Source organism: Apostichopus japonicus, chromosome 22 (genome assembly GCF_037975245.1).
Source record: "Apostichopus japonicus isolate 1M-3 chromosome 22, ASM3797524v1, whole genome shotgun sequence".
In the NCBI taxonomy this organism is placed as follows: Eukaryota; Metazoa; Echinodermata; class Holothuroidea; order Aspidochirotida; family Stichopodidae; genus Apostichopus; species Apostichopus japonicus.
Window position 1 is genome coordinate 9,907,699 of NC_092582.1, and position 12,876 is coordinate 9,920,574.

Here is a 12,876-nt window from a genome sequence, read left to right on the forward strand (position 1 = left end):
TGTGATAACAGTTGCCATGTAGCATTTCTTACTGTTCATAAATACTTTGGAAAATTTGTGATCCATTGTATTTCAATTTTTCATAAATAAACTGAAAAAGGTCAAGATACACTTTATTTTTTTATTAATTCATTTGTACTGTGTGTGTTCCTCAGAATCCAATTGTCGGCAACCACTTCAAATTCTGTGTTATTTCAAACTGAGCAGATAGCTACTTCTCAATTTGTTTCTTTCATGTTTTAATATTCTTGATAATAATATGATACATGTGCAATAAAATGAGAAAATGTTAGGTTTCTTTGTCTTCCTTTCTATTGTTCCTATTCAACAGAAAACCCAATTAAAAATCCTTTTTCTTGCAATTATCAGTCAGCTGGCTTTGAAAAATTTTATTTCCAAAATGTGCAGACATTTGTTTTGTAATGTTGCTTCAAGCATTCTATATTGCTCATTTTACCCTGCCTGGACATTGGCAGCATTGTGGTGTATTGAGCAAGAAAACAATGGAAAAAAAAAAATCAAATACCCCACCCAATGTTGTGGTAAGGTTTTCTGTTGCATAGGTTCTTGAAGGAAGAGAAAATGGTAAAAGAATTTCTTCATTGCTAAACAGCTCAGTTTTAAGTAACATAGACAGTGCTTGTATGATTCTTGGAATAAAGATCAGTGAACCTGATTGCAACTCTATAGATCTGCTAAAGAAATTTAGTAGGTCTATTCACAAAGTTGTCACAAAGATTGGGAAAGCAGTTTTGTTTTTGTGGGATCCGTCATATCATGTCTGTTTTCCCCCAAAACAAGATGCTTCCCCACCCCCACCCTCTGTGACAAATTCTGATCCTCCTGGTCTTGCCATTTGAGGTCACAGTAATTCCCCGGAAGGATGGCTCTGGGTATCAGATTGTTCCGTATAGCATAAGGCAAGCTTACTGCCTTCCTGGATGGATAATGGTGTGTAGAACTGGCCACTCTTATGGCTGCCATAGGTGTGACCCCTGCCTGACCCCTGCCTGACCCCACCTTCACAATGACACAAGTAAGGTGTATTCCTAGTTAGTGTCTCTAATAGTTACCCAAGTCGGTCATTGTACAACACAGATTGCTTTTCATGGAATTATGTTGTAGTAGAGGTACCAAAGTTGAGTCGTAATTAAATATCTGGATTGAACATCTTCCAATAATTGGAAAATTTGACTAGGTTAACAGTGAATTACACCAGGGGGTATTATTTTGGTGGTTATGTGTCACAGACGATTGTCAAATGCCCAAGATTAGAAACTCCTCCAGAAACGAGCCTTTTTGTCTAAGATAAATCTGCAAAAGCACAGAAAGATGTTTTCTGTTTTATTACAATTGATCAAAGTATTCTGGGTAGACATATATGGACTTTGTAGTTGTAGGGCCCATAAATTACAAGTTAAATCACAGCTTACATCTAGTTTTTTCTATGAATGGAAGGCTTCTGACATCTTGAAATTAGGGGTTTTTACAAATTCCTGGATATTTTGTGGTCAGTATAAATCCGGGGACATTTCTGAGAACTCTTTCAACAAGAAACAGTACATGAAATCCTGGGACTGTCTCCAGAAATCGGGTATGTCTGGTAGGTCACTTTATGCAATTCTACTTACATTAACATTGTATTAGCATACAAAGAAACTCCATTTACTTAATGGAAGTTGCACCATTGCTTAGGCACATAAGCACATTTAAGGCAGACTCTCGCTGGAAAAACCTGATGTCTTTGTTCAAGCGGGGTGTTAACAGGTTTTCTGGTAGCCTGAACATGTGGGCCAGATGTTAACTGCCATCATCTTAGCAACTCCTTCACAAAACAGTCAGAATTTCTACAGGTTCAAGACTTCTCTTACGAACGGTTTGTGACAATATAAAAAGCAAATACTTTTTGTGTCTTGAGTAGGTATTCAATGAACTTAAATGACATTGTCTTCAACAGAGAGAGATATCCCTCGAGTAGCATAGAGATGTCAATATCCAGATTGCTCAGCTGTTTGAATGTTTCTCTCTTCATATGGTCCCCCCATTCAACAAACTTTTCCATTTGGAAAAAAAAAGAACAAATTGAAGTGGTGATTTTAAGTGAAGATCCCAAGCCTATGATTTAGCTGATAAAAATGTAGTCCTAGGTCAAACAACCCAGCCTTGTCTATCATCAACTAATCCTAGATGACGTTAATAAACTTTCAGCAGCAGCTGAGATTTAAATTCCTCTCAGCCTAAAGCTTCGATAACACCGGAATTATGTAATGGTTTTCTTCTTCCACCTTGACCATTGTAGTAAGCTGTAATCATCAGTATACCACGGTACTACCACGCATGCAAGTTATCTCTTCATCACAGAGTGGTTATTGATTAGCCTGTGATGGATGCTTTGAGATCTGGTGCTGAAAAAGGCAGTCAAATGTTCACCCACTGGCCATTTATTACCATTTAACCCCAAAAAATGTTTCTCTACTTTATTGCACAATGTGTACATCCTTAAAAGTAAACTCAGTTTGCTGATAGTGATAAATTCAACTTCAATGATAACTTAATAAACAACAAATGCAGCATCACTTCATGTTGCCTTAACAGGACTGTCGAATAAATATTTTAGAACATGGGAGCAACACATGTAGGCTCATTCAAAGTTACTTGTACCTAGGAAATTATTTATCAAGAGCAAATCCCGATCAGGAATTGCCATAGTATGTCATGAGATGCCAGTTTCTGAGTAGTGACCCATGAGCTTCCCCTGCTGGACTCACCTTTAGTAAGGTAGATACATGTCATGAGATGTCACAAGTGAGTAGTGACCCATGAGCTTCCCCTGCTGGACTCACCTTTAGTAACGTAGATACATGTTATGAGATGCCACTAACGAGTAGTGACCCATGAGCTTCCCCTGCTAGACTCACCTTTAGTAAGGTAGATACATGTCATGAGATGTCACAAGTCAGTAGTGACCCACAAGCTCCCCCTGCTGGACTCACCTGTAGTAAGGTAGATTCCTAAAGCAATGAAACGCATGAAAGTTGAAACTTCTTCAGACAGGGAGGGATGAGACTTTTCTGTTCTAAGTTATTTCAGTTTTAAAGCTCGGAATCAAGTAAAGGTTAACAGGTTATACACTCTTTTGCAGTTTTTCAATTGGTCACTACTTTAACATTTCTCTCAAGAATTTACTCTTGAGGTGATCTTATGATGAGATGAAAATTAATGAAGGTCAATGGATACAGAAGTGGCTGCCTGGGTGGAGATATATAATCATATCAGGTAGTTATTTCGCAAAGACAGGATTATGGATTATAACGTTCACGTCAGGTGGCTTCCAATTCAACATTTTAACTCAAATTAGGAAGTATTGGGAAACATTGCTTTCCCACTTAATACAAGCTGATGAAACGAAGGACTCCAATAGTCGGTTTTTTTATTTCCAAATATACATCTATATATGTCTCCCTGTCGGGAGCAGTAATACACAAGTTCATATCACATTTAAACTGCTTGCTGCATACATAAAATAACTCAGACAATCTGCTCTTCCCCCCCCCCCCCCCCCCTCTGGTTGATTGTTTCCTGTTTTTGATGAATAACTCGCCCTGGCTTCCTTTTGAAACTTCCTCGAGAAGATCAGTGACATTCACATCATTCGTTTTGACATTTCAAGAACTTGATAAAAACTTAAGGAATACAGTATCTTGTTAGTCTCACCTTTAACTGTATTAAATCTTGAACTATATTAAAGAATCGTTCTTGAGTCTTAGCCTAAGTCATGCACAGTAAGCGATAGTTCACTTCTCTCATTTGTTGAAGTTTATGTGTATATATGTACGTATATATATATTCATTTTGTCGTTTACCTCCATTTCATTAACATAAAGTCTGTTCAAAGTATCTCTTTCGAGATCCGGCTTTAGGAATCACAAATGATTTCGAGTTGGTTAGCATCATGTTTGATCTCTAGAGTAAGGCAAAATATGTCACCAAAACAGCACTAGTATTGTTCGATACAGGTGACAAACGCCTACAGTGGAATTACGACCTTACCGGGTACGAACCTCTGGACATACAATCAGCGTCCATAGCCTAGTGGTTATGGTGTCCGCATATAAAGCTGGAGGCCCGAGTTCGAGTCGCGGTGGAGGCTGGAAGTTTTTGCAATGTACTTGATTTTCCAACTCACTACTATTTCAATTATATATATATGTATATATATATATATATATATATATATATATACATATTTATATGTTAAAGTGAAAATTTGCATAAGTCATACTAGGTCCGATTTTGCACCTTCCTTGCTATAGTATTCTCTAGCCTGATAATGCCGTACAGCTTAAATGGGCTTTCTGAACCTGACCAAACCGTCAAACTTCATGTGTGGGGGTTGGTTTAGCCTGTTTGGTATTAACACAGCAAAGTTGAATGGGGGAGACAAAGGACCTCCTCATTTCCCACTTTGAACTGATTGTGTTTGTCAAGAAACTCATCACATTGTATTTCTGCATCCTGCACTGTGTAACCAAACTTTTGCTTGATTTGGATAGATTGAAAGAGATTGAAAAAGGCAAAACATTATAAATGAGACTGTTAGACTAAGTGGAAATATGTTTTGTCACAGAGCCTGTCAAGAAGAGGAGCAAGACCACTCTGAAGAATAAGAAGAGGGCCAAAAAGAAGGCAGCTGATATATCATCAATACAGGTTAGGAAACAAATTGGTATATATTTTTTTTCTTCTAAATTTCCATCTCTCTTTTGTTAGTTTCCTTGCGGTGGTACTTAAGATGTAAACCATTCTCATGTGATATACAAAAAAAAATCGTATTGTCTGCTAGTAATATGCAGAGTTTTTTTCTGTAAGAAACTGAGAAAAGCGAAAAGTGTACTTGCTGAATATAGTTTTAGAACAGTGAAGTGGCAGAATTCTACAAAGGAAAAGAAAAGGAAAAAACTACCTTCATTTGATAAAGGTCTTTTGAGAATATACAACTCTACTTGGTTAGCACTGATAACTTGAGTCTTGTTAAAACTCAGTTTCATCCACAACCAGTTAAAGTGAATAATCTTGATATATCAAGATTGAAAGTTCTCACTTTGCATGGGAGTTGTGATTTTTGGTCAAGCTGTGTCATATTAACACAAAGTTGGATAAACCTCCAATAAAAGACCAGTGCATTTGTTGTTGTACTCAACTATCAATTCATGTTTGGAATGCCATGAAAATGGCCGGCCTCTTTTGTTCGGCTAACCAAAATGGTCTTTGATATTAGGTAGTCTCCCTCCTCCACCATCTGTTACATAACTCATATATATATTAAATATAACTCATATATATAACATATATGTATAATATAACTCATATATATATATTTTCCTACCCACTTCCCTTAATCCTCTCCACTGTTTATCTCCTACCTCTCCTCCTCCCCTGTGCTTTCTTCTCTCCATTCCTTGTCTACTAATCCCCTTACATCTATCTCTTTGTGTTCACCATACTCAGTCTGTATTCTGTGTGTTTTTTGTCCCTTCTGTTACTGTTACTTGTCATTTAGCTCTTAAGAAGATCCTGCTAGGATCGAAACGTCAGGCCAAGTTGGCCAACTTACTTTTACACATTCTCTTACACAGGCTCTCTAGTGGATAAGCAGTTTGCTAACAGTTTTATTTTATTTTGATATTCATATATATATTGACAGACAAATAAACATCAAACTATTTTCCTTTTAGATTCCCAAGCTTAAAGGTAGACCACAGTCCCTGCTGACCTCACCTGGTGGGATGATGACTCAGAAGTCACCAGCTGTGATCACACAAACAGTCAATGCAATACCCCCAGTTGTTACCCAGCCGGTCAAACCTTTGCCTCCTGGTAAGTGATTCTGGTGTACAAAGCAGTCTTCGTGCATTACATCGAATGTATTAATGTAAGAAATTTGTGACGTTTTTCCTGCCTGCTCTAGTACATTTCAAGTTACCAGCCTCTCTTAATGGGTGGCTTCATCCCACCCACATTAGAGTATGAAATAGTTGGTTTACATCACGTTAATCTGTTTGGCCCATCTCCCCAAACTGTGTGTGATACTTGGGACATCAAATGTGCATAGAAGGTGAAATCTAGTTGAACTGTTTCACCCATCGAGTAAAACACTATCAGCTGGCATTGTTTGTTTTCTGATGTTCAATAAATAAATAATATGAGCGATCAACTTTAAAGCTTTTGCTGCTGGACATTGTAATAAGACATCCTGTTCATCCCAAAATTAAAACTCGTTCAATGTGTAGGTTAGATGTCCAACCTTGGTTTGAATCCCCCCGCCCCCCCCACTACACCATGGAATTGAAATTCAGAATAGAATTGAAAGTATATCTTTCCACTCTGTACAAAATTAAAACAAAAGGATACAGCAAAATGTCAAAGGTTTACAGTGCAGAGTTTTCAGTGTTCGTCCACAGTACCAACAGCTTTATGGAAGCGGTGGACACCTTACCAAAGCAAAACTTATCAAGGTCTTCTTTCCTTCCCATCACCCCCCCTCCCCCAACACCCCTCATCCCACCCCACCTTAGGGAAATTAAGACAGAGTGGAGGAGGAGGAACCAGTGTCAATTACTGAGTGATTACAAGACATTTTCAGTTTCCTTGGTGAAGACAAATATAGTCATGTGCCATTACTATGTCGGTCAGACTTATTGATGCTATGTGTGACACACAGTCGCCAACATTTATAGAGTTCCCCTAAGTTAGGACCATTTTGGATTTTCTAAATCTACATTTGATCATCTGATAATCTGATCATCATCCCTGCAGTACCATATACGTGAAATTTGTCTGTTGAGAAATTCGATTTTGAGAAAAAATGGAATTGGGCTGTTGTGTGAGAGATGTGATGTGTTGCACTGAGTGTTTGCCACCATGTTTTCTTTCTCTCCCATCACCCCCTCACCCCACCCCTCCTAATTCTAATTTCATAGCAGCATATAGTTCGACATAGACCCTTATCAAGTCTGGCGCCAGCATAAGCTTTTTGTACTTTAAAGTGGTTATTCTTGCAATTTTTGTTTGTACCTCTTTAGCACCAGCTCCAATGGGACACATGAGTTTGCCAGCCCAGCCAAGCAGGCCAACAAAAAAGGCTGCACCAGCCCCAAACAGAAGCCAAAGACCTGTTGTCATATCACCAACGCAAACAACCGCACCAAATGGTAATTTAAATAGCATAAAATGTTTGTAGTAATAGTAGTTGATTTGGAAAGTTACTAAGACGTGTAAAATCTTGGTGTAGCCTTAATTTAGTGTAGCCTAACGTTATCACCCTGCCTAATGGGCTTCACCTTTGAGGTGTGGGGGGGGGGGAGGAAGAAGAATGGGTGCCAAACTAATGCAATTGGTACCCCCCTCCACTTTTGTATTTTGGAGCCCTTATATAAGTATGTCTTCTAGATAGAACAAGTTGAACACCAAGATCTTCAAAGGCATTTAAGAAAATTAAGAAATATGCTTTCTCACTCGCTTACGTTTTCAATCGATGACTTTGGGTGAATCTTTTGCAAAAGTCCAAAGGCATTTGTGTCCTCGTCTCCTGCTATAAATGAAGTATTAAACTTAATTTAGTCTCAAGTAACTGTCTTACTTTATTCACATGCTTCGAAAATTGAGTTCAAACGTTGTTTGATTATGTTGCTAGCTTCTACTCGTTGTGTTTCCTGGTTTCTGTTGTGTTTCTTTAAGCTCATTATTATCTATGTGTATTTTCTTTTCATAGGCTTTCCAAAGGCGATTCCATCTACACCTAGCCAGTCCAAGTCACTAGTATCACCAGGGGCCACGTCAGTGCTTTCTACCACTACAGTCCAATCAATCCATCCTGCTGCTGCACCGGAGAAACCATCTGTACCTAAGGTTCAGAAACAGTCGACTCTACCGACTCCAGTTCCTGTCACAAAGCCATCTGCTGTGCCATCCAAGGCAGTAAAGACAGGAGAGGGCAAGACAACTCCAGCGGTTACCATGGCACCCACAGCCAAGGCTGCACCCACAGCCGCCGCTGCACCCAAACAAGCGGAACCTCGCACGTGGGCAGAGCAGATTGCTGTGCCCAAGGTTGAACCTGTTGAGGCCAAACCATTGCCTGTAGTAACACCAAAGGTAGAGCCTCCAACCCCAGTTAAGACACCTAAACCTCCTACTCCTCCTACTCCTCCTGCTCCTGCTCCAGCTCCAGCTCCACAACCCATCGTAACCCCTATCGTCAACGAGGCATCTAAAGTACCACCTCAAGTCAAAGCAGAACCACCCCCTCCTCCTCCTCTTCCTGTTGCTGTTTCTGCTCCTGCTATAATGGCCGCTGTTGCTTCTCTGGAAACCGCAGCTGCGGTTCCGTCCTCGCCGGCCAAAAGCACAGCCAATAGCAACGGATCCAGGGAGAAGCCATCGTCTCCTCCTGTTAAATTCACCATCGGCGACGAGAACAACAGTGACACAGCATCTCAACCTGGAACCCCTGAGCTGATGGAGAGCCTCGAGAAGCAGAATAAACCAGGTATGTTGAATGTTTGGGGAAGAATGCTGGATCACGAACAAGATATGGTGGGGGGGTTCTGTCTCAGTTCTAATGCTGCTTTGGTAGGAAACACCTGTTTGTGTCAGTAGAACTGTTTCAGGTTCATTCCCCGGTAGCTTAGCACCTGGGTGCAGTTCGTGCTGAGTCCTATCCCCAATCAAGATATATGCATGCTTTACCTCTAGGATTGTTTCAGCCACAGATTAGATTGGAGAGAAACCAGTATAAAATGTAAGAAAAAGAGTGCCCTTCCATCTTTCATAGTTTGGAACCCCTTCCCGTTTCCCCTATACCGTTCTGACTAAGCCACTCATGTTCCTTTGACTGCACCCGCTTTGTTAGACTAGTGGGAAAATTCAGGAATTGTTTTACCTAAATGATGGGAAATTCTCTGTGATTTATACTGGATGACTGTGGCTCTGGCAGTACATTGTGAAAATATTTCCCAGTGAATAAGCAATGTCATGTAACTCTCATTCATTAATAACAATATTAAATGGGTGGTTGGTGGCAGATTTGATTTGCTATCCAAAATTGGTAAAAGAAAATGTCCATTTGCTCATATGTAGAATATCTGTGTCTATATTCACATAGAGAAACTGTACTTTGTGGTTATTGTATATTGTACCATCCTTTCTTGTAAATTAATTGGTTGATGATGCCCACCAGTGAGTGCTACAAGTGAAAACATTAGTCAAATAGTTAAAGTGGAAATTTGAGCAAATTATATGGCAAGGAATCAAAGCCTTCAGTCTTTCTGGTTAAAATTGAACTAGTTTGCTTTGAGAAGAAAATATCAACTTGTATAATGAAAAAAAAATGTTCATAAGATATGTAGGTGCTCAGTTTGTGTAGAGATTTCTGAATGAAGTGATGGACCATCTCTGTAGCTCACTTTAAATAATATCGCAATATTTCGCTTTCACAGATTTGACGTCCACTCCTCCGACATTGACCTCCAAGGGGAGCTTTGAAAATTTGAAAAAGCTTGATCAGAAAACCCCAAAGGCAGCTTCACAAGGGAAGGTATGTAGTCAAGATTGTCATACAGGCCATTGAACAAAACGAAAGTTGGCTAAGAGTCATTTCCTTAACTTTACAACTAATTCAAGTAAATTTCAATAAGGGAGCTTGTTGCTGCATTTTGTTGCTGTTATTGTTGTTTTAGTGCTTTCCAGTGCTAATATGCCAAGGAGGTTTTGTAAGCATGATAGTAGTAGCAGGATAGCATGCAGAGATATGAGTATACATGTGTGTGGGGTTGGGGGGGGTGGAGAGAGGGGGGTGTTGACTTGGAGGGAAGAAGAAGCAGCAGGGATTGTAGGTAGGCAGGGGAATTTAAGTTATTAGCTGACCAATAACTAGGTTTTGATCAAATGCTATTACTGAGTAAGTGTAAGGTGCTTGTACTTGTGGGTGTATTTGTTACTGTTACTTGTCATTCAGCCTCTGAAGAAAATCCTGCTAGTATCGAAACGTCAGGCCAACTTACTTATACACATTCTCTTACACAGGCCTTTTAGTGGATATACAGTCTGCTAACAGTTTTGTTTTAATTTAAGTTTAATGTCATGTCTAATGTGGAGAATGTTTGGAAAGAGAGGGGGCGGGGGTAAGGGGAGGTGGTCCAACAAAGAGGGTTCACTTCTCCACAGAGTCAATGATTAATTTGGAGTGCACCAAGATATCCAAGTACCATGAAACAGTTTTGCTTTGAGAGATGGTAGGATCTTAATGATATCCCCTTGGTCTAAATAGTCCCCATGCGAAAAATGAAACACTTTTGGACACTTTTATTGTTGTTGTTGTATTGATCATCACGGAATGTGTTGGTTGAACCCCAAAGACCCCTGACCCTTATGTTGATACGCCTGTTTTACCATTTAGTGTTCCTTCCATGTGATAATGTTATCTCTTTAAATATACCGGACAATCAAAAATCCGATAATGGAGCAGTAACAAGTTTGGTTACAAATGTCACTCACAGGATTACTATTTTGACTAGAAAACTCGATCTCATATGTACCAAGATTAATCTTACAACTCTATTACAACAAATTAGGATCTGTGTATTGTTATCACCTCCGTGGTCTCACCCGCAGGATGTTAAAATCAATAACGTTGGATCGTGGTCCAGCCTGGCCAAAGTGTCATCGTCTGGGACCAAGGGTGCTGGATCTGCCAAGTCATCTGCCTCCAACTTTGCTACCAGTTTCCAGATGTTCCAGAGACAAGCAAAGGAAAAGGAAGAACGGGTATGTTAACCAGCAGATTAGGGTGCCATAATTCTAAGAGGAATTAAATGAGGGTGAGGACGGGGAGAAGGGGGGTGACAAAAGGAGGAATCTTGGCCAATCCAGTACATCTCAGCTGTATCTGTGGAATGTATTTCTTTGAATATCATGTTATTCAGGAGATTAAAAGCCTTACAAATTTCATTGATGTGTAAATGAAAACTATAATATTTGTGTTTTTGAATTCCTCTTGCATATAGTTTGGCTCCTAGGCACTGCTAACTAGCTACCATTATAGTTGGTTATTATTATTTAGTAGTAGTCTTTGTATGGTCATGGCTATGTATCTTTAAATCTACAATATTTTCTTTGTGCTATGTTGTGTTTAATAGGTGAAGGCTATCAAGGCTCAAGAAGAACAAAGGAAACAGCAGAGACAAAAAATAGAGCAGGAGAGGGCCAGGATGGAAAGAGAAAAACAGAGGTAAGGGTGGTTGGTTTGTTAGTTGGGGGAGAGGATGGGAGAGGATGGATATGCTAGGGTGGGTATGCAATGGCAAAAGGGGAGCAGGGTGAGTTGCTGGTGGGTGGATGTGCTTGGATATGCTAGGGTGTGCGTATACACTGGAAGATGGATATGCTAGGACAGTTATACAAGTCTGGTGGAACAGTGGTTCAACATAATTAAGTGGGATAGATGGCTCCAGGTGTTACAGATTTCGACTTCATCAAATCCCTTTTGCTTGGAGAAAATTTCAAGGAAAAGTTTACAGCAGAAAGTCTTGGAATAAATTTAAGTACCAGGAATATTCTGCGACTTTTATCACTCAATATTCCAAACTCCACTTGAATATTGATTAGTCAGATGAGAGTTTATAACAGAATATTAAATAAAATGAGTTTAAAAAAGACTTCGCAAGCAGCCTAAGTGTGTTTACCAAAGCACATGCAGTGCACACTGCTGGTCCATTCTCAACAGAGATTATTGGAGGTAAAAGCATGACGTGAGACTCTGATCAGAAATAACGCTCTTTTAATCACCAACGGGTGCGTCGTGGGTCATAATTCAAATTTCAGTGAACTTTCTTTGTTTGGTTCTGCAGGGAACGTGAAGAAGAGGAAGCTCTGGAGAGGGCACGGGCATCGGTGCAAACAAATGTACAACGACAGCAGTCCATGAAGGAGAGGGAGAGGTTGCGGGAACAAGAAAGGAGGAAACGTGAAGCTGTAAGTCACATCTGTAGATACATTAGACCAACATCTGTATATAGATTAGACCAACATCTGTATATAGATTAGACAGGTGCATCTGTATATAGAGTAGACCCTCATCTATATATAGAGCAGACCTACATCTGTATATAGATTAGACAGGTGCATCTGTATATAGAGTAGACCCTCATCTGTATATAGAGCAGACCAACATCTGTATATAGAGCAGACCTACATGTATATATATATGGAGATACAGTATATAGGTTATTTCTTTATCAATCGATCAATGGATCAACGTTCTGACAGAAAGAGAGACAAACAGACAGACAAATGTATATGTATGAATATTGAGATTACTGATATATATTTGAATGAAACCAATCCTTTCAAATCCTTTTCAATTAGCTTTACATTTGTTGGGTGTGCTTCTCTGGGGAAGGTTGGAAGGTCTTCATCATTTTAGAAAGAAACATGCATGTCTGTTTTAAGGTGAAAAGGTTGTTAATTTAAATTTGAGTAAGACAACCATGTAAATGCAATTTGTGTTTGTTTGTATGATGTGCAGTTTTCAGCTTCTATTTTTACACTAGGGAATTTCATGTGGGCTTTGTTGAAAGTCAGTAACCAGTGATACTTTTGGAAGAGATGTCTCAGTGCCAAAACTTATAGAGGTTTTGGGAAAGAAGTGCTCGGGTTGTGTAAGAGTAATCATTTCCATTCATATCGTTATGGGGACTTGTTAGGTCATCTCAATAGGGAGTGTGGTTGGGGGGGGGGGGTTGTTACTAGTCACTAGCTTACCTGCTCCTCTAAACTGATTCATAAGATATGATTATTGCTGTCGGCATCCTTTGAATG

At 39.5% G+C, this 12,876-nt stretch overlaps 1 protein-coding gene across 5 annotated transcripts in view; it reads left to right on the forward strand.

The window, feature by feature from the left end:
- The window catches only part of LOC139964015 (bromodomain-containing protein 2-like), a 37,761-nt gene that overhangs the window by 18,702 nt on the left and 6,183 nt on the right, over positions 1-12,876 (forward strand). For all 5 annotated transcript variants that reach the window (XM_071965310.1, XM_071965306.1, XM_071965305.1 and 2 more), the window contains exons 16-23: positions 4,628-4,710; positions 5,736-5,877; positions 7,083-7,211; positions 7,772-8,548; positions 9,498-9,595; positions 10,672-10,824; positions 11,196-11,287; positions 11,907-12,030. In XM_071965310.1, the coding sequence (XP_071821411.1) occupies positions 4,628-4,710; positions 5,736-5,877; positions 7,083-7,211; positions 7,772-8,548; positions 9,498-9,595; positions 10,672-10,824; positions 11,196-11,287; positions 11,907-12,030 (1,598 nt within the window). The remainder of the gene's footprint in view (positions 1-4,627; positions 4,711-5,735; positions 5,878-7,082; positions 7,212-7,771; positions 8,549-9,497; positions 9,596-10,671; positions 10,825-11,195; positions 11,288-11,906; positions 12,031-12,876) is intronic.